Source organism: Agelaius phoeniceus, chromosome 7 (assembly GCF_051311805.1).
Source record: "Agelaius phoeniceus isolate bAgePho1 chromosome 7, bAgePho1.hap1, whole genome shotgun sequence".
NCBI lineage: Eukaryota > Metazoa > Chordata > Aves > Passeriformes > Icteridae > Agelaius > Agelaius phoeniceus.
The window spans coordinates 26,485,720-26,507,806 of record NC_135271.1 but is presented as its reverse complement, the minus strand read 5'-3'; the positions used below and the strand labels follow the sequence as shown (position 1 = coordinate 26,507,806).

Here is a 22,087-nt window from a genome sequence, read left to right as displayed (position 1 = left end):
TTGAATGTTAATAGAAGGAAATTTGTTACAGTATGGTAAGTTCCTGATAAGTATTCTGTGTGGTGGACTCCAGAAGGCTGAAATAGGATATACCAACTTGTACATGGGGCTTGCCTGGTGGTACTTTCTGTCAAATGTGAAGAAATTAAAATCTGAGTTCACATTAATTAGATTCATCCCATGGATGGCATCAGACACATGCCAGTTTCAAGCTACAAGGTTGTGATTGTATCATCATTCAAAAACAACAGCAATAATAAAAATGGCAAGAGAAAGAAAAGTAGAGGCTTTACTTCTATTTTAGTAAGAAAATTCTTTCATTTTGTTTTTCCAGTTTTGTTGGAGATGTGAAGTAAAAAGGAAAATGAATAAATTGCTTGGATTGTCTTTAAGGCAATACTAGAAGATTAAAAATATTTTTTGTTTTGAGAAGAGAAGAAAAATACTAAACTTGACCTAAAGTTGAGAAGAGAAGAAAAATACTAAACTTGAACTAAATTTTATCATGATTGACAGCTATAGGCTTCTTTTGGTATAAATCCCTATGCCAAAGAGAATTTTTAACTTGTCCCAAAATAGTTGTTTCTATCATGATTCACTGCAGCTTCCATTTATAAAACAAAGCATCACCACTCCATCCCTTTTTGCTTTTAATTCTGGAAATGGAACAGAATGCTTGTGTGGATGTTGAAAATGGAAATTTATAGTTACTTGCCAGGAGCTTTTCTTCTTTTGGATCCACTGATTCACAAATCAGTATTTTGATTATAATGGAAAGTTGAGCCCAAAAATTGACTGATTCCCCAGTCAATTAGAATTGATTGATTGAATTTATCAAGGCAGTTATGCCAATTTACAATGGTTTATCATGAAGTTTTTTACTAGTTCTGTCTGTGGTGTTGCTCCTATAACAAAGCTTTTCATGTTTTATTTTGACATTTTATATGAAAGGTTCACAAAAAGCATGGGCACTGTGTCATATTGCAGAGTAAAGGCTTCTAGGAGTTCTCATGCTGGAAATGTTGCCTTTTATGTCTGAAAACATGAAGAGGAAAGGGCTCCCTTAACACAAATCTTCTAATTCCCAAATGAATAGTTTATTTCAAACAGTGTTGAGAAGTGTTCTGCAATTCTGCATTATGCAGACTACTTCAATTAATTTAAAGATGAGTAAACTCACCAGTGATCTAAAGGCAATGTTTCATGTTTAGTTTCCTAATGTTACATTTTGTAAGTCTAATTCAATCTTGACACCAAAGGATTGTTCTTACTTTAAATAAAATGCTTGGGGATGGGGATTATTTATGATAATGCCAGTGCCAGTGAGATTTTATGGTTGTGCTTCTAAGCTGAAATCCACTTTGAAGGTTGACTGAGTGCTAGCACAGGAGTCAGACCCGGCTGGCTGTTTGATGGCTGCATGTTAAATTTAACGGCTTCAAACCACTGCCTTGTCCAACAAGTCGGGCTTGTCTGATAGCTGGACTCTGAACTGCCCTGCAGGGAATTTTTGCCTTTAGAGCATGGAATGTGACCCTGCCAAGAGCCTCGGGTGGATCCAGCTTTTGTTTTAGCAACTAATACTTCCTGAACATATCTGTAAAATTCTACTGAGCTTTGCCCTTCCAGTTCTTTGCCTGGAGCCTTAGTAGAAATGGAAGTTAGTACTAAATCTAAAATAAACCCTTTATATAAATACATAAACAGTGTTGGTTTGAAAGCTTGGGTAAATGTACAGGCACAGGGCTGAAGGCTTTCAGTTGGGAGGACTTCAGTGCCAGTTTTGTGTAAAACGTTTCCATTTAACTGAGAACTAGCTGTAAGACTAGTACTACCTGGCTTCTTAATGGATATAAAAAATGTTACAGTGGTTCAAACATTTATTGTGACCTTCTTGCACAGATTGAAAAATAAGAGTGTATTAGAACATTTTTTGTCATTCATTTAATGAGTTTCCATAGAGACTAGAAAAGGCTCTTGTAATTTCCAGACAATTCAGTGTATCAGAGACAAGAGCCTGTCCCCAGCTCGTGTAGATTTTGGTGTAGTTTCTTTTCCCTTCATTGCCTTAGAGAAGGTCCTGCCTGTCTGAAGGGCATCAGAGTAGATCCCCACTGGGCTCTGGGCTTTGCCTTAGCATGGTTCAGTGCTGAAGGTGAAGAGCACCCCGTGTAAGAACAGAGTTCTTTCTAGAGTTTATACATCCAAATGGCAAGTGTTAACACTCCATGGGAATCTTGGTCATTGGTTGGCAGAATTTAGTCACAGTACTGCAGTGCATACTGGAGACCAGTACAAATGATTTATTTAGCAAATGTTTTTTCTTTCTAGCATTGTACTAACTATTTTAGAAAAGAAAAAAAACCCAACCAACCTAACCCTCCTCTGGCTCCTCTGGCTGTTTCATGGGAAATGGGTTTAGTGTGTTATGGTTTGGAGTGGTTTTTGAGGTTATTTTCAGTACCTGTTAGAAACACTCCACTGCTCAGGCCTGGCAGTGTTTGTTTTTTTGGTTTGTTGGTTTTTTTTGGTTTTTTTTTTTTTTTTTTTTTTTTTTTTAGTGTAAAGAGCTGTAGCAACTCTTACTGTGCTGAGAGGATCTTGGGGATATGGAGGCCTGAAGGGTGGTGTGTCATTGTGCTGGGTTGGGTTATTTGTTCATTTTTTTAATGAAAACCAGAGGTATTTAGGGAAGGGAAGGAACAAGGAAGTACCTTCACTTTCAGCTGCTCTGAGCTATATTTGATTTAATAGGCACAAAGGACTTGTTTTTCATTAGTGCAGGTGAGTGACTGCTATAGCACTTTCAAAGGCCTTCATTACAATGGACTGAGCTCAGAAGCATAAGCTTAGCTTCTGCAAACTTGTGGCTATTAACAAAAGAATTTTTATATTCCTGGGCTCTTTATTTTGTTTTTCAGTGGTTTTTTCATAGACTTTTGTTACAATGACAACTTTAAGATAGCTTTGTTAAAACTCTAGTTGTTTCCATGTATCACTATGAAAAGAAATGCTGTCTGAAGTTCTATTTTACCTTCTTGGAGTTCAAACCATGGGGAAATTATCTTCCAGAAGTTTTAAGGCATGCAGTTTCTATATGTGAATTGTTAGTCAAATAAATTACATAAATTTGGCCTGCAGAAAAGCCAGGCAGGTTTCAGGTAAATAAATTAAAAGCTTAGGCTTGTAACTTAGAAGACTTTAAGGCTTCAGAGAACAGCATTTTTTATCTTGTAGTAATTGAAAAGTTGTAACTGGTAAAAGGCATTTTATTACCTCTTAGAAGCTTCTTCCTGCTTTTACTGCTTCTGCACCAATCAAAAATATCCTTCTTGATTTCTTGCTGATCTAAGAGGACCTGTGTGCAGAGTGTGTGTGGTGGGGCTGGAAAAGAATACCGATCCTCACATTGGTTTATCACAGTTTAGCCTTGTGGTGTATTACCAAAGCATACAGTGCTTTGTAAACTGTGCTCTCCAAGTGCATCTTCAACCAGCACCACAGAAAACAATTTGGAGCTGTTTTCTGACATACTGCCTCCAGCTGTCTGTCTGCAGAATGGTAACAAAAGAGTAATTTTCAAAGAGGGGAAATACATTCCATAGTTTTTGCTGCTTCCTTAGGAGGACCACAGATGTGATGTAGTAGCTCACAATTTACAGTGAATCAGGTGGAGCTGAGGCTGCAGTTCATTGATTTGTTGCCCTCAGTAGCATCATGGATCCCATGGGATGCTCTCTTCTGACACCTAGTAACACAGATATTTGTCATATTGCAACATGTACTGGCTTGGAAAGTTGATCTGGCACTGGAGAATACAAATGTATTAATGTTAAATTAAGATTAATTTGTGTTCTGCTCTTAATATGGTTTACCACTTCTGTTGTGGGACAATAGAGGATTGTTGAAAAGGTGAGTGGGGGGGAGGACTTAACAGAAATACATTCTTTTTCATTTTTCATTCCATCAAATTTAAACTCCAGATTAAGTGGGACCAGCTGACCTCAAGAAAAAGTTCAGTTCAAGGTAAAGATGCTGGGTAGGATAATTGCATTATACATAAAATCACAGTGTTAACAAAACAGCTGATACCTGTTATTGCAGCCTGGTTTTATTATGAACTTGGAATATTAAACCACTGTAAAAAGACTGTTTGTCCTGAACTATGATACCTTTGGTTTGGAAGAATGTAAGGTGCATCTGATTCACATAGGCAGATCTTCAGAAAGGTTGTATGTATTTAGCTCTGTTTTAGGACATTTATATATACTTTGCCAAGAGTAACATCCTTTCCTAAAACTTCTTCAGTAAAATCTAGATTTTCTTGGAGCTTTCAACAGGAGACTGGTCCCTAATAAAGAAAAAAGAAAACCTGGGCCACATTTGAAGTTAAAAAGCTGTTTATAGCTTCTGTTTCTAACATTATTGACATAACTTACATGAAATATTTTAATTGTAGCCCATTTGCTAAATATTTTGTCACTTTTTCCTGGAATGAACTTTTGCTTCACAAGTCTTCATTTTTGTTCATTTCTGGAAAGGAGGCATGCCTCTGTTAGCTGGTGTACAATGGAGATCTATTTCTTGGTGTTTCTCATGTTGCCAAGTGACCTTGTTTACTTTTTTGCCTTCATGATTTTTTAAAAAAAAATTTGTCCAGGTGGTTTTGAGTTAGTGATGGAAATCTCTAGATTTGACTCTGAGTCAACTGTTGCATAAACTGTTTTCTGCTGGCACATACCAGTAGTGCTACCTGGTATTTTGATATAAAATCTGATTATTTTAATAACTTGGAATATTACATTATTAATTGACTGGCAGGGGATTGAGATGAAGGGAGTTGGGTTGAATTGTGTGCTGCAGGAATAATCAAACAGTACAGCAGTTCTTGGTTTTTACCAGGAGCAGGAGGAGTTCTAGTGGCAGAGCAAATTGAGCAGGCTGTGTTCTACAGGTAGGCAAAAACTTCTGGCTGTTTCATAACATGTGGTTTACTCTTGCCATCTGTATAAGTGCTATTTCTTGCAAATTTTGTCTGCCAGTGTTCTCTAGTTCCCAGTCTGTACTGATAGCTTTGCAAAGGCATTGGAGTTCAAAGATAAAGAAGCTTGAAACTCATTTAGGCTGTATCATTAAAAAGGAGCAAGCAGGCATTTAATATAACTTTGTCTTTTGCCCTACCCTTCCCCTTTTCTCATCCTTGACTTTTGTTAAAGCAATTTTAAGTCACATAGTGTTGTTATTTGCACATCTTCTTTCGTGGTAACCAAGAAAAACAGGTTTTTTACACAAGTTTACTGTTAGCAATTAGGAATGAGCCTGAGTTGTGTCAACAAAAAATTTTAATTTGGAAACATGAATCTAGTATTTCTTGTTGGATTTCAAGGAGAAGCTTCTCATGTCAACGAAGAAGCAGTTTGTTCAACAGGGAAAAAGTCTCTTTTAAGTTCAGTTTTTGCACGTGGATATGGCCATTTTCATCAGAGGCATGGACACATGGATATGGCAACATTTCTGTTCATTACTTCCTGTAGTTGCTTTGTCCTGTGTAGCCTGAGCTCTGTTGTAATTACTAAAATGGTATCCTGGTTTCTCTTGTCTTTATGATCCTGTGAAATAGTTTGCTTGCAGCTAAAATTACTTACTGTGAAATGCAAGAAAGTTAAAGCTTTGAACATGTGAACATTTTTGAAAAGCTGGGCTGTCTGAAGACAGTGTCTTCTACTACTTCTAAATCATTCTTTTAGGCAAGTCTTATTTCTTGTCTAACTTTTGGGTTGATTTTCAATATGTTTGATGTCTGAACCTGAGAAATGTGTATTCTATGCTCACCTACTTGTGATAATCCAACAAACTCTGTAGCTTAAAGCAGTATCTTGGAAACCTTGAAATTATTCTTTATCTCAACTGCTTCCTTCATTCTGTGTTTTGCAATTCCACGTTGAGAACAATTGGTAGGTGTGTTTAAGATTAGTTAACCATTTGGTAGGTCAGTGCATATTAAACATGAGAACAAGGCTACATTACACTTTCAGAACATAGTGCTGTTTTGACAAATTTTTAACAGAAAAAGAAAGGAAGTGATTACTTACATAATTGAAAAGTGAATAAAAGCAGAGATGAGGAGAAGAAAGATTATGAAGGAGGGAGAGATTAGGAATTAAACAGAGGAAGGGAAAATAAGACAACAAGGAAAAATGAATAAGAAAATGCCATAAAGTCAGCAGAACTGAATAGTCAGATGAGATATGTATCTAGCTGAAGGTTTTATTTGGCACCTGTTGTCACAGTACCTGAACACACATATAATTAATAGTGGTAGTGAAGTAAATTGTGTCTGGATGTTTGTGACACTTCTTGCTTGGGTTGAGGATGGCTTTTGGGGACATAGAGAAGGGTAAAGGTTTAGAATGAGTAGGGGGTTCCCATGCTTTGTAACTCCTGTACGTGCTGTGGAAAGATGCTCTGGGAAAAGCTTTGCACCACTTAAGGTTCTGGATTTATGTGTTTATTTTATTCTGAGGTTGTTTTTTTGTTTTGTTTGTGTGTTTTTTTAAAACTTTGTTTTGTTTGATTTCTTTCCCTTGTGGAGGGCTCTTTCATAGGTAGCTATTTCACACTGACAGGACTCTCTGTCAGTCTTTCTTGGTGACTTTCTTTTACATTGACATTGCTGCAGAAGAGTGTGTGTGATAGAGATATTCACTGTTTGCTCTTCAGTCTTATCTTAACTCTACAGGGAAACATTATCTTATTTGGGAACATCTGTGGTAGTATAAAGGCAAACAAAAGGGAGGAGATACAGAAGAGGGAAAAGGATAAAGAAAAATGTTTTCAACTTCTGCAAAATGTTATAAATTATGGAGTGGATTCAGAAATCATATGTAATCTCAAATACTTCAGGCAAAAATTTTAAAACTATTTTGAAAATTATTTGTGGTGTAGAATGGGACTTATGTGCATGTGTGTTAATGAACAAGGCTGCACAGTCCTGGCAAAGGAGTATGTTAGCTATGGGCTGGCAGCTTGTTTTTGAAAATTAAGCAGCTTGACTTCTAAAGTAAGACTACCTCAAATGCATATTTTGACAGCATTTCCCTGTGTGTTTGCAGTGGTCTAGGATTTGTCCTAGTTCCTGGGGCAGTGTCTAGCCCTGAGGGACTGCTGGTCACAAACACGGTCTTTGTGCTCTACTGGGAACAAATAGGAAGCTTAAATATAATTTTAATCTGTTAATAGCTATCTAATATGCAAGTCATAGTTTCTACATTGTTTTTTCTGAACACCATCTGTCTCTAATCTGCTATTATCTGCCATATTGACCTATGAGTGAAGCAAAAAGGAAATTATTTTGTGATTAGGATTGCTGTTAGGGCTCTTACTTAATTTTATGAGCCATAAGGAGTGTTGTGTACTAGTATCTATGGTGTCAAGACTAGAACACATTCTAGTAAGTTTGTAAAGCTGGTATGGATGACTCTAGAGAATAAGTTAGGATTGTTTATGAGGGGAAAAGCTAAAATGCTTTGGTTGACACTGGTGCCAAGAAGAGGAGATGCATAAACTATTGAATAGAGCAGAAATGTCCCATCAGCACAATGTGGCTGAACATTTCCAAGTACACAGGTGGTCGTTTTTTCTTTTGGTTCTAAAAAATGTGTACTCTCTCCTTTCTCCCAGTTGAAATGCATTTAATAGAAACTTTTTATTTGTGGCAGTATTACAGAGTTGTTGATAGATGACCTTGAGTGCAATATTGCCTAATGTTCTCTTTCTTTTTACAGAAAGACCCAGATTACCTGAAGCTCTGGTTGGATAGTTTTGTATCTAGCTATGAACAGTTTCTGGATGTGGACTTTGAGAAGCTGCCAACGAGGTATGTAGAATTACAGACCTGTTTATCTTTCCCTGATACCTGAAACAGACCTGGCTGAGAGCCCAGTCCTCTTCAATGGCAGTGCTGCCTTTAAACAAAAGTAAGTTTTTTAGTTGTCAAGTGGCACTCCCATTCATTTGAAGGTCGAGTTGGGTTGGGAATGATGAAATTAGGCAAATACTGGTATTTGCATTGTATTAGGAAATTGGCCATGAGTACTTCTTGTTCTTGTTCATAGAAATACAATTGTTATTCCTTGTATTTGGTATAATTCTTTTGAATAAGTATTCATTTAATGTTGCATATGAAGTAGTGTTTACTATCTGCATCAGCAGTGACAGAAGAGAAGCAAGATATAGATAAAGAATTTGTAATTTTATTTCAGGGCTTGCTTTAAGATTAAGGATGAATGAAATTCTCAATGAAAGATTTGGCTATCTTAGCTGAAAACATTTAAAAATTAAAACATGCACCAGTTATAGACTTTAGAGTGATTTCCTTGCATCCATGAAGACTTCAGGGTAAGAGTATCGCTGGCATCCCTCATGTTGCTGACCAAAGCTCCCACTTAAAATCATGAGTCTATTGGAGCCTAATTTCAGAGTTTCATATTTAGTATTTTAAATTTGTATGCTGTGTTATCATGATTGTGTTTTCATGTCTGACTTTGAAAATGAGGAGTAAAAACTTAGGCATTGGATGTTTTCTGTTGCTTTTGAGGTGCTTGGATGAACTAGGGATTTTAAGAAAAACCAAATGTTAAGGATTCAGACTTCATGAGAGCTGGTGTCAGTATTACAGCTTATACCACCAATGCTCTTTGAAAGCACAGAATGGTGCTCCTTGCATGTGGCTGCATTCCAAGCCCTGTTGAAATCAATGGAAATTCTTTAATGGGCTTTGGATCAGATGCTGTTTGAAGTGCTAGTGATAGCCTCAACTGTTACAAAGAAAGGAAGAATGCTGCAACTGCATCTCAGCAGATAAAAGCTGGACTTCCCAGCTCTTTGTATTAAAATTTTCCTCATAATGCCTCTATGAGAGCAAAATATATAGTGCAATTACCAGTAAGCAAGACCTTCAAGTTAATTCTGTGCTTTTTCTAAAAATTTATTTCTTTCTAGTGTCAAAAATGCATCTTACTATGTTTAGTTAAGTAGAAAAGTTTGTCCTTTGAGACAGGTTATCTTTAACATACTATTTAGTATTGAAATATGAACACTGGAAGATAAAAATCTCTTGGTACTTTGATTTTAAGTTTTTTAATTTATTTGTACTCTCAGTTTAAGTGGTTTTTAGTGGATGTGTTCATGGTTTTCATGTTGGGTTTTTTTCAGCAACATAAAGCTTAATTACGCAGAACAGTAGTAGCATCTTCATTGTTATAAATGGTGACTTTAGTGAGTGTAAAAATAATGTGTTTTTCTGAGCTTAATGACAGGATTAGTGACTTAGTCTGGAGGAATAGAACCATGTGGATTTAGGCTCATTTGTGTAACAGATGCAAAGAAAAAGCATCAAAACAACATAGAGATGAAGGCAGATCCTTCCTGTGCTTTTATGTCTGCAATAAGCAAACCCATGGTGATCAGATACTAGAGTTAATGAAGAATTGCAGTTTCTGCCTATATGTGCATTTGTGATGTAATCAGGCATGTGAAAGTGGCATCTTTTTGGGCTGTGTCAATTTGTATTGCAGGCCTTTACATTGTGAAAACAGTATTACTGGGCCCATGAAAAAAAAAAGTAGGTCAGTGTGGAACTGTCAAATGCTGATTTCCAGTGAGTCCAGGGACCACAGGACCCTGTGGACTCATTTTGTGTTTTTTTTTGTTTAACTGGATTCCTTATTAGTCAACTAGTTCTGTCTGTTGGTCTTAAAAAAGGGTGATACTAGCTAAAATGAGACTGCACCAATAACTGCACCAATATTCTTTTCTTCCATCTGTGAATCTTGGTGGTTTTACTGCTGTATGCCTGCAAGACCTTGTGTAGTGAAGGGCTAATGCCAGGAAATAATGAGAAACTGTTTAGGGAGAAGGATTGTACAGATTGCTGGACACAACTAACTTTTGGATTACAGGCATGACATTTTGTGTCAATCTAAAACATATGTGGGGGTTTTAGCATCCAAGAAAATACCAGTTAAGAAATTTAAAGACTCTATTACAGGTTTGGATTTGGGTTTTTTCCTTCCTGAAAGAAGGACTCTTAATTGGCAGTGTCACTTGCTGATTTAACTCATAAGGGTTTTTTTCCCCCTATAAATTAGAATATCTAATTTCCTGAAGTCTGCTTTGGAAATGTGAAAGATGCTAAGCAGTACAGAATTAGGAAACCTCTAAATATAATGTGTGAGTGTACTCACTATGATTTGATTGTATAAGTAGAGCTTATACAGTTATGCAGCTTATACAGCTTCAGTTCTACCCCATCTTTGTGCCTCTACTCTGTATGAAATGGCTCATTGATGATGTTATAATTGATTTTGCTGAAAAGGTGAATATAGCTATGCTAATGGTTTGATCATTGAGCACAAAAGACCAACACACCTGTCTGTTATTTCCCTCAAAATGTGTATCCATGTCATATGTATTTACCATAAAAAGGATAAAATCTCTACCAGCTGGTGTGAGGATTTTTTCTCCTCATTGGAGAGGAATTGTCATTTGATTCAATACTTTTAAAAATAACAAAGGCCTCCAGAGTGTTTGTCATACTTTTTTTCTGCTTTTGGTTTGCATGATCTTGAGCAAAGGAGTTTAAAGGAAGCTCATGCAAAGTACCATAGAAACCGTATTTTATTACTTGCTGATTTCAAACCCACATAAAAATGATGCAGAAATCATGGTAGGAATGCTGATTACATGGTTTGTGTGATTGCATGGTGATTGTTGAAAAGTAAAGCCTGGTTTGCCACAGCAGTTTTTACCACTGGGGGAGGAGAGTTCCCAGTGTGTGTTTGAGCTGGAATTGATGCCTCCGAAGTGGAGGTGGTTCAGTTCCCTTCCAGACCCCTGGCAGAGGTCATATGGCTGCATAACCATGCTAACATCATGAAGGAAATTACAAATAAAAGGATCCCAAATGCGTCAAATTCTTTCTTATATTTTTGAGGTAGAGTACCAGCAGTCAAGTAACAATGTCAGATAGAGTATGTATTTTATATTCATTTTTTTCCTTCCTTTTGGAGTACTTACTTTAAACGATGACTCTGGTCGGGAAAAATTGGTACTACATGTCAAAAAATTTAAATCCTTGTTTAAATCTAAGGTTTTTTGGTGGTATAGTAGTAATTTGGTCTGGGGTATCAAAACAAGCTTGATTGGTTATAAATATTTACATTTATTTATATACTCTACAGTGTATTAATTTTGTGTAATGCCAGTTAGGATTTCTCATGCTGGTCTCACACATCTCTCCCAAATTCTCATGGGTTGTGCAACACAGGCAGCTACTGCAAAGAAAACATTCTTTGGGATGTGAGGCATGAAGGGTATGCTATTTGCTCTCTTGTAAAGCATTTCATGATCTTACTGAAAAAGACTTGTTGGCCATTTTAGGGAATTAACTTCTGGAAATATGATTTCAGCTGTCAAAAATTACCGTTTTCCTAATACTGAGAGGGAATTATCAGAATCTGAAATACAGAATCTGAATTATCAGATTATGAGAAACCTTGTTTGTAATTCCAGAGTGAATCTGCCAGCATCTTGAGGGGTGAAGTTGCTATCACAGAAATTAAAATTTATTTCTTGGCATTTGTGTTGCAAAAAAAGCAGTTGCTCTCAGTTTTGTGGTTTGTGTTGCTTTCAGTTTAGAGCCTTGGCTATAAAATTGTGTTACAATTGTGTTAAAATTGTGCTCTGAATCCCTTGAGATTCTGAATTCCACAATCTGAAAAGCAAATTGCACAGTTGTGTGAGGGGGCAAAGGAATGAAGTAGGTAGTTGTCTGTATAAGTGTAGGTAACATTTGTTTTCTAGGATATGGGAGCTTTCTGTCACTTACACCTGTCTAGGTGTTTTACTAAACCAGGCCTCTGATTTTCCCTCCTATAAAGGTTTCCTTTTCAACATTAGAAGCTAAACAATGGTTGTTCCCCATTTTCCTCAAATAATAGAGTCATATTGTATAGGGTCAGTCACTGCATTTCTACACATCTTTTTTGTGGTTTTTCTCACAGGTGCAATGTGCACAGCAGTCATATTAGTGAGGGTTTGAGCTTGCTGAATTCTTTTGTTGTAACTTTCCTCTGGCTTTGGCTGTGTTGGAGGCTTTTGTAAGCTCTAAGGCTCTTGCCTGTGTCTTCCTTTTCCTTCATAGAGCTCATAGAGGATGTGTCAGGCTAAATAGCTGCTGCCAAAGGCTAACTGTTTTCAGCATGTGCAACAGTGGATAAACAATTCTCATCCCAAAAAATGTTCTTACAGTTCTGTAGATTTCTATACTGTTATTGAAATGGGTTTCCTTATGGTTGTTCCTGGGTCATTTTCTTATTTGGTTTTGGATCACTGGAAAAAAGAATTAAACCACAAATAAACCCATTCTTTTCTTCATGTCTTGGTTCTCACTGGCGTGTTTCTAAAAATGTTTTAGTTTGCAGAAAACAATAGGCAAAAGATAATTTTGTATGGCTTTTTGAAATTTGTTAGAACAACGTGAGGTTCACTGTGGATGAATACCAACTGGGCTTCAATAACTATGCAATAATTGACATCTCATTTATTTGGACATTTTTAATCTTCAGTAGAAAGTAGAAAATGTTCTTCCAAATATGTTTTGTTCTCATGTTTCATTCCACTGTGACTGTCCCTGGGGATTTCCCAGGCCACCTTTTTACCTGGTGAAGATCATGCAATTTCTTTGTGGCAATTAAGGCAGCTCATTGCATGGAGGAGGATTTAGGAAGCCACTTAATGAATTTTAACACTTTTTATTTTTTTTTAATGTAGTTCATTGCTGGGGAAAAGAAAGCTCAGACTGGTGTATTGCCACCAGACGTTTCAGTGTGGCTCATTAGGAAGTGTTTGTGATGTGTCAGCTGGGTGACCTTTCCCACAGAACTTCACTGGAACACCACATGAGCGCATGGGAATCGATTGGCAGCTTGGCATTTGTATGATTAACAATTTTGTGTCTGGCTTTTTTCATTAGGGTGGATGACATTCCACCGGGAATCTCGCTGCTTCCTGATAACATTCTTCAGGTCCTCAGGCTCCAGTTGCTACAGTGTGTCCAGAAAATGTCAGATGGCCTGGAAGAGCAGCAGCAGACTCTGTCACTTTTACTTGTGAAATTCTTTATCATCCTTTGCAGGTATTTGTTCTAATTGGTACCTCAGCAAAGCTGTTGTTTTGGTTAAGAAATCTTGATGCAGCCTATAAATATCGATTTTAATGATACATAGTATGTGATTTGATACATTCCAGTAGGTACAGAGAAATAACACTTCTCACAATCTTCAGAATAAAGGTAGAGGGAATAAAAGAAAGAGAGGGGAGCAATGATCTTAGCAATAATGTTTGCAATGGAAATAGAAGGGGTTTAAACTCTAAATTCTTTGTAGCTGTAGAAGATAAATCTGTGGGAATTCAAGATATGATGTACCTCATATAAGAAATACTTTTAGAAGAAAAGGTGCACTCTAACAACTGTTAGCTATGAAATAACTCAAGAGAATTGTACAGGAAGAACTGTTGCACATTCTTAACATGCTTATAATTCCATAAACAGCTTGTGAAACTTACTATTACACTACTCATGCAGCTGATTTCCTTCTGAAACTTCTGCCTGATAGTGTAATTCTGTTGACACAAATGAATAAACTGTTTTTAGGGATCTACTCCTCACTATTTCTTCAGTTTGCTGTTGCAAAATGCTATTAGAGAGAGGAAGGAGATAAAATATAATAGAGAATCTTCTTTACTGAGGAGTATTTGAAGCAGCGTTTTTGAATACTTTGTCTCACTGTACCTCTGAAACAATTCAATGAGCTGACAGTGTTTAAATACCCTGGAGTATTGAATATAAGCTGAGTGGATGGTGGTAATGTGTTTCTGAATTACTGGTGTCACCTTTACTTGCTGAAAAGTTATTCTATATCATCACTTTGGTATTTGATCTTTGTAACTTCAGAACTGAGAAATTCTTAGTTGTTGTTGCTTTATTTTCTAAAATAATTTATTACGTGTTTGTTTTGCTCCAGGGAATTTAAAGTGAGAAATTTAAAGTTTCTAGGTTATATGTTTCCTAAAGTTTTAGAAAGTGTGTGCACTAGTAAAGTGGAAGTTATTGTCTTTGTTATCAGATGCCATTTCTGAGCTTTCTATTTAGGGTGTCCTGGGAATTTGCTTAACCTCTGAAACCCCAAATTCCAGATGGAATTGGCCTGTAGCAGAGTGATTTGAATCTTTCTTCCTGTTAGATGAAAACTTGTGAGCTCTGTAATGGTGACAGAAATAAACATTTGAGTATGTGCAGTCTTTTGGAGACTATTTTTGAAATGCTGGTATGAATATAGACAGAATGCTAAAGCAAACATTGTTTGAACTAGCTTCAAATGATACACAGTGTACAATCTGTGGTTTTTATGTTGTCTTTGCAGGAATTTGGCTAATGTGGAAGAGATTGGGATGTGTTCATACATTAACCATGTTATCACCATGACTACATTGTACATTCAACAGGTACATGGTTAATAATTCCTCTCTGTATTTTTGCCATCTGATACCTCCTGCTGCGTTTTATGTGATCTACTCTTTCAGTAATAGTGGGGAACAATTCATAGACTCAGAACTGTTCTGGGGGAGATCAAGATTAATTTTCAACTTCTGGAAATTTTCTGACCATAGCTTTCTTTTTCTTCTCAGTTAAAAAGCAAAACAAAAGAAAAAGAAGTGGAGGATCAGACCCCCATAGAAGAATTTGTGAGACATGCATTGGCTTTCTGTGAAAGCCTGTATGATCCGTATCGGAACTGGAGGCAGCGAATTGCAGGGTATGTGTGGATTGGCACAGGATGGTAAATACTCTGGTTTATGAGAGCTTTAACCATCAATCAGTAGAATCACACCACAGAAATGTGTTATGCTTTCTCAAACTGGATATGATTTAAATAATTTTCAAAAATTATAATATTTTTACTGTTAATACTAAAGTTAAAACAAAATTAAATTTGAGGATATATCAAGAGGTGATTGGTTGCAACTGATCACCATGAAGGTGCTTACATTATGTTCTCCTTCCAAAAACTGACCATTTTTCTAAATTAGTGGAACAAAGAAGCCAAAAGGAATGTGGTGGGCAGACCTGCTTGAAACAGGGTAAAAGAACTTATTGAAGTTCACAGTGTAGATAACTTACATCTTTGAAAGTGAGTTTATAAGTGTAGCAATAGAATTACAGCCCTTTAATTTGACTATGTGTTCTCACCAGCCTAATGAACTCATAATAATGTTTTCGGCCCATTTAAAATGGCTTGGTCAAGAAATGTGGCATTCTAGCTGGTGGCTTAGTTGCAATAAGCAGGGACTAAATAAGAGATTGCTGTTTTTCTTAATTTTATTTTTTTAACTAAACCATTTTGTAAAATGTTAAGTATTTTTAAGTGCAGACTGAATACGGGATTAGCTGTGATTCATGTCTTCAGGATGAAATACTACTTCACTATTCTTTTTCATCCTGTAAACAAAAGATAACTCCTGATTTATGGCAACATTTTCTACTATGTCATATTATAAATCCACATTATAAGTAATAAATTAATAAGTAATAAACAAAGGTATCATATGTAATTTCTTTGGTGTATGTTTTTAATGTAATTGCAGACGTTTCCTTAGTACAGTTGAAAGGAGCAGACAGAAGTATAAACCAGCTTCCCTCACTGTTGAGTTTGTCCCTTTTTTTTACCGTAAGTATTACTTAACAACCTGTTAAAAATAGTTTTCTGTTGAGGAATGAACTTAGTGAGCCCAAGTAACTTTCTCCTAACTGAAAGCATTTACTTGCTTTCTGAGACTGAATGTAGCGGCTTACTTTATTTTTTGTGTTTCTTCTTTGAGCATCACCATTTTGTCATTCCTGCTTATCTTTGAAAGCCTTTTTCTTTATTTCTAGACTTCATTTCAGTGCCTAACGTGGTTTAGTAGGGTTGGTTCTGTGAACTTTCTTTTTATTGTGGTACACAGTGATTGCACATGCGATCCCTGTAGTAACTGCACTGATAACTCATGGAAAAATTATCTTAGGAGAGTGTTCATGTACTTCTGTCTCTTTAATATGCTTTAACAACTAGAAAAAATGAAACTGTGCCATTCAACTAGCAAATGCTCCTTGGCCTCGAGTTTAGGAAGCAATTTTCTCTAAATATCATGATGGCTACTTTGGAATTCATGTGTTCTTATGATTACAGATTGTTTGTGTGGAAGAGAAGAACTTACATGTCCATATTCTGTACTTAAATCTCAAGAATGTGGGATATCCAGGTAGTTTGCCAGTTGAGCATACCAAAGTGCTAGTGCCTACAGAATTGAAGCTGCAGGAACAAGCTGGAGGGAAGGGCAGTGAAGGAGTGAAATCAGTCCTTTTTGCAGCCATCCAATAACTTAGTTTTAATTGAAAATAAAAAAAAAAAAAAGAGGGATTCTATTCATGGAGTGGTAGCATTTATGAATTTGATTTTTCTAGGTTTGAGTCACAGCTCCTGTTCCTTGAGATTCCATTGCTGCATACAAAAAATAGGATAGTTGCCAAAAAGACCAAATTGTTGCTGCCGGTAAAATGCCCTTATCTACATACCAAAGCACTGGAAACCCACTCTAAAGGCTGCTACAGAGGAATATCATCTGTAGGTTCTCTCCTCTCCATTCAGTGCATTGCCCTGTGGTTCCTCCTGTCTCTTAAATACAGTATAATGTGACCGAGCTAAAAGTCTGCTCATTAGCCAGCAGATACTCATCTGCTTGTTGGCCAACTGGCAGAAAGGACAGAGTAAGAAATTGCTGAGCATGTGCCTTAAGCATCCTGCCATGTCAGGACTAATTTGGGGGGGGGGGGGGGGGTTTAGTCTAGTGACTAGGAAAAACCCAGCCTAATGATTTATTCACAATCTGATAGGTACTGCTCTTTTCAATTTGTCTGTGGTTCTACAAAGATCCAGAGGCTATAAGTCAAGGAATGGTGGTACTAGCTCACTAACAGTGGGATCATCTAAGTAAGCTTTGTTCTGTTTGTAGAAGAGATTGGAAAAATAGCTCTGCCATCTTCTTTTAAAATAGGCTTAGACATTCAGTATATAATCAGAAATCTTACTTGCCAATAAGTGGCATTTCCAAAAATAATTCTTTGTAGTTTCTTGCTGTTGTGTTAGGTCTACAGTTATTGCTATAACAACAATATCCAGGTTATATCTATTGCTAAGAGGAGACGCTGAGGCTGTCTGGGACTAATTTCTGTCAGATATGGCAAGAGAAGAGATGCAAGATAGTTGTCATTAAAGAAATTACTGCTAGAAAGGTTACAGATCCGCGCAGGATTCTCTGACAATCTGCCTTAAAGTCAGCAAGCTCAGGCACTGTTTTTTTGAGCTACCTGCACTGCATATGGCATCAGAAATTTTTCATGCCAAAATTTATCTGAACTTTATCATGCTTGATAACTGGTTGTGTGTTAGAATGTCCTTCTCTTTCTCATTAATATGGACAAAATGGGCTCATTTTTACATTACAAATTGAGAGCAAAAGTTGTGTGTCTATAGTTCTGTCAGCTGGCATGGGAAGTTTATGCAAGCTGAAGGTGTGGCCCTGTGAATTCCTGATAAATGTGGTAATGTTGTGTTGCTTTGATAATGCTGGAATTGGTGTGTTTGTGTCTGAGTTATATAAAACAAAGTGGAGATAATACAGTTGATTTTTTTTTTAATTTGTATGATAACAGGGAATAGAGGAGGGATTTTTTTATTATTTGTTGGTGGGGTTTTTTTTGAGAAAAATCTCCTTTTTATTTAATCAGAATGCTTTCAAGAAAGTGAACATCTCAAGGAAAGCCTAAAATGTTGCCTGCTGCATCTCTTTGGAGCTATTGTGGCTGGTGGTCAGGTAAGGATACTTTGAACTTTTCAGCTGCTGAAACCTCCAAATGCTTGTTCTTTAAGATTTTTAAATACTCCATAACTTGTAAATGAGAAGAATTTATTATCCATGATTAATTATTTTTGTCTTAGCAACTTTGGGATCATTCTGGGCAATAATACCTAAATGCTAAAAGCTAGGTCCCAATTTCAAGTAACCATAGAAGTTTGCTGTTTAGAACAATTACGTGTTCATATGAACTTACTGTAATATCTTTAAGAAAAAATGTGCATAACTAGATTAGGAATTTCCACCTGCACAGATGGATGTTTTGTGTTCATGTGCATGAAATTGATATATCTTACTTCCCAGTGCTGAAAGTAAGCTGTTTTCAGTTTGACACTGTAGGAGGCGTGGGGCATTACAGCTTGGAAGCTGTTTAAAGTCTTTGAAAGAACATGAGGAAATGAGGGTATTCATCAGCAGCAAAGTCAACATCCATTTTCTCACCTGACTCCTGTAAAGTCCTACTTAGTCTGGTCACAAGCAGCTGCTACTTCTGGTGATCTCCAAGAGGGTGTTTTTAAAGGTTTCCAGGGAGCTGCAAAGCCAGGCTCTGCTCCGTCATGGAAGGCAAGTGGAGTCTGAGCAGGATGGCCAGCAGCAGTTTCCCTGACCAGCAAAGGGTGCACTCTCACTGCACCCAGTGATGGGAGCAGCTGTGCTGGCTGGAACCAGGATGGACCAGCCCAACCCAGCCCACCAGACAAGGCTGTGGTGATAAAGCCTAAAATCAAGCCAGGAAGTCTGGTCAGCACATCAGAGTAAGGGTTTGCTCTGCTGGTGATAACTAGAGTCAGTCAAGAGGCCAATGGCTGCCAGCCCCATCCATAGCCATGAGGCAGGGCCGAGGTCAAGCTGCAGTCAAGTCAGTGGGTCAGGTTCAAGACATGACACAGCCAGGCATGGCCATGGCTGCAGTGTAGATCAAACAATAAAGGGTTGAGAGCCAAAACTTGAATGCAGCTCCCTACACAGGGCAAGGAATCCCTGACAGGGCTTCTCAAAGCCTGCCACAAGCTCAGGCTCCTGTGTCTGAGCCTAGACAGTCAGGCCTCCAGGAAGAAAGGTGAGAAAAATGCATTCAGGGTCCAGGCAAACGTTTGCTGATGAGTATCTTCTTACCACACATTCCAAAGTATCATGAATCTCATAATCTAAAATGAAAACTCAGGTGAAGGTTTGCCTCAAATTAGCAGTTTATCAGGGCTAATTTATAAGAATGTTATAACACATATTTAAATTGTATTTCCTTTTCTATATAAGCATTCCCTTTGAAAAAGAGAGCCTGTTTAAGTGAACAAGATGGGATGCATTTCATCTGTAGCCATCAGCATAATCCAAATAGAATGTTTCTTAGTTATTTAACTACACAGCATTAGTGGATGGAATAATGCATATTGCATGGTTCAGATAACTCAAGTAGACACAGCTGGCTTGAAGAGGTTTAAATTCTTCTAAATTTATTTTTCTTAATCATTTTTTTGCCTTAATGGGTTTCAGAGGAATGCTCTTCAAGCAGTATCCCCTGCCACCATGGAAGTCTTGATGCGTGTTTTAGCAGACTGTGACAACTGGGATGACAGAAACCCTGAGGAAGTGAGCAGGAAGGCAGAGCTGACTCTGAAGTGCCTGACAGAAGTTGTCCATATCCTCCTAACCAGCAGTTCTGACCAGCGCCAGGTGGAGACAAGTACAATATTGGAGAACTATTTCAAGTTGCTTAACTCAGACCATTCAGCCTTACCTAATCCAAGGCGATGCAGGCAGTGGGAGAGCAGATTCATAGCACTGCAGATCCAAATGCTGAGTGAGTACACAGTTCCTTTCAATAATTCTGAAGCAAAAAATATTGACTGGGCTAAGCAATTGAAAAATTTCTAGCATTTCTTCTTAGATATTTCTTGTTTTAATTATTTACTGTCGTAGTTGAGAGGGTCACAAAACAAAGCAATGCTCCACTTTCAGGAAGCTTCAAACCCGGTTTTATTACAGCATGCATGCTATTTATACATTCTTACAAAGCTCATAAGTTTACACTTTACTCATAGGTCAGGAAAGACAAACAGAGAGCTTATTGGAATAGGCAGTTGTAGGTTTCTCTTATTTATCCTTCTCTCTTTCTTGGTTTCTATGTCAATGACCTTGGTAGAAAATTCTTTCAGGGGTAAACATGGATCCTCTTATCACACTCCTTTCTGGTTCACAGAAGTCGCTGTGAAACCTCTTCCACAATTTAGTAATAAAAAAACCAGAAGAAACCATATCAGATTGCTACCATTTAAACAGTGTCAAGGTTCATAGGCCAAAAGTGTCTGTTGAAAGAGAAAAACTTTGCTAGGCAAGAAGTGAAGCTTGTCAGTACCTTAGTAATTGCAGAATAAAACTGTTCTGTAATAAAATAGCTATGTGGTGTTGTTTTGTGATAGTTTGATTTTCAAATGGCGTTACTGTAAACATTGGCCAGAAGTAATAGTCTGAAAGAGTTGGGTATAAATTTTTGGGTTAGAATTCAGGGCTTTGAATTTTTTCCATTTTGATGTTCAGCATGGGGAATAAAGGTGTTTCCTTTCCCATACTTCCAAGAAAACTGAAGAATAGTACTGTGGCCATGGAGAATGCTTACACTATAAGGCTGCTGTAGAATGCAGAGTAATTGCTTGTTGAGGAAAGAAATGTTCATGTGCTGTAAAGAAAAGATGATGCTGCTTATGTTCTCACTATTGGAAATTACTTGAAACAGAGCCCCAAAGCAATCAAAGATATTCATTTGGTAAAATTTCTCCATAATATTAGTCTGTGGTAGTCTTTACAGTGTCAAAATGTTTAGCTTTAGGCCTAGTGATTTGTTCTTAAAATGCATATCATTCTTGATCAAAAGTGCAGATAATATGATTTGTATAATTTTTTCCTGATATGTATTATGGAATGTGCAGGAAAAAATGCTTGATGGATTTGGGATGTGTTTTGTCTTTGATGCCAGTTCTATTTTAATTTTATAGATACCATCACAGCCATGTTAGACTGCACAGATAGGCCTGTTCTGCAGGCAATTTTCCTTAACAGTAACTGCTTTGAGCATCTCATTCGACTCTTGCAGAACTGCAAGGTAAGTTTTCCCTTATCAGCATATTTTTAACAAGCCCTGCCTTGTATTATTACTAATGAGGTGGAGGTGTCTCATCTGCCTTGTGGTTAAAGCAATGAATACTTTGAGTCCTGAGCAAAATACCTTTGCCGACCCTGCTCAGTCTCTAAAATCTGTTACAATCTTTGAATTACTGCTGAATCTTTTCCTACCTATTACAGTCTCTCAGATGTCAGACTTTGAGCTAAGCACAGTAATCTCTTATATGTCTGATTAAAAAAATCAATCCCACCTGCCTTTTTATTTGGCTTTTTGTTGTGGGGTTTCATTATTTTGTTTTGTTTCTCTTATATTCTATCACTGGATCATTAGGAAGTCACTTAACAACTGCTGCCAGATGAAGGTCTGAATTCTAATTTCAGAGGAATGTTTTTCCATTTAAAAAAATGTTTCTGGTGTTCCATTTTAAGTCTTTCAGAATATTTGAATCCTGTGTGTGGCTGACATAAAATATGAGCTCTAACTGTTAAAAATGCTCCTCAATTTTTCCTTTTCTACATAGGATCTAGGGTTTTCATCTGAGCTGCAAATGGTCATAATTTGCAAACTTCTGCTGATTGCACTGATTTTATTTTTCCCTGTGTGAAAGAACACAGATATGATGTAACTCTGCACTATTTCTTTTTGTGATATGTTATTATGTGATATGTTAGTGACATAGCTGTTTTGAGCTCTTCTGATGTTAGATAATTTAATGCTAACTACACTGTGCAATTTGTTTCTAATCCGTTTAGATTTTGGATTAGAATGTATTTCAGTGCAATGATGTATTAAAAATAAATGTGTTTGGATTATGTCCTAATTGTAATTATAATTAGAGGCAGAATGCCAACTGACTTGAAGTGTTTTAAATAGTCTGTAGCTTTATTATCTCCTTCTGAAAATACATTGTTTGACCTTTCCATTCTTCTCCTGCGTTTGGGAATCTGCCTG

General features: G+C 37.0%; 1 protein-coding gene across 8 annotated transcripts in view; it reads left to right on the top strand.

The window, feature by feature from the left end:
* Positions 1-22,087, top strand: part of NBEAL1 (neurobeachin like 1) — an 80,145-nt gene that overhangs the window by 8,137 nt on the left and 49,921 nt on the right. For all 8 annotated transcript variants that reach the window (XR_013183022.1, XM_077181330.1, XM_077181335.1 and 5 more), the window contains exons 3-10: positions 7,785-7,876; positions 13,034-13,195; positions 14,484-14,565; positions 14,749-14,876; positions 15,706-15,788; positions 17,888-17,973; positions 19,510-19,816; positions 21,009-21,115. Coding sequence is in view for 7 of the 8 variants with exons in the window: in XM_077181330.1 (XP_077037445.1) it covers positions 7,785-7,876; positions 13,034-13,195; positions 14,484-14,565; positions 14,749-14,876; positions 15,706-15,788; positions 17,888-17,973; positions 19,510-19,816; positions 21,009-21,115 (1,047 nt within the window). In the remaining variant the exon portion in view is untranslated. The remainder of the gene's footprint in view (positions 1-7,784; positions 7,877-13,033; positions 13,196-14,483; positions 14,566-14,748; positions 14,877-15,705; positions 15,789-17,887; positions 17,974-19,509; positions 19,817-21,008; positions 21,116-22,087) is intronic.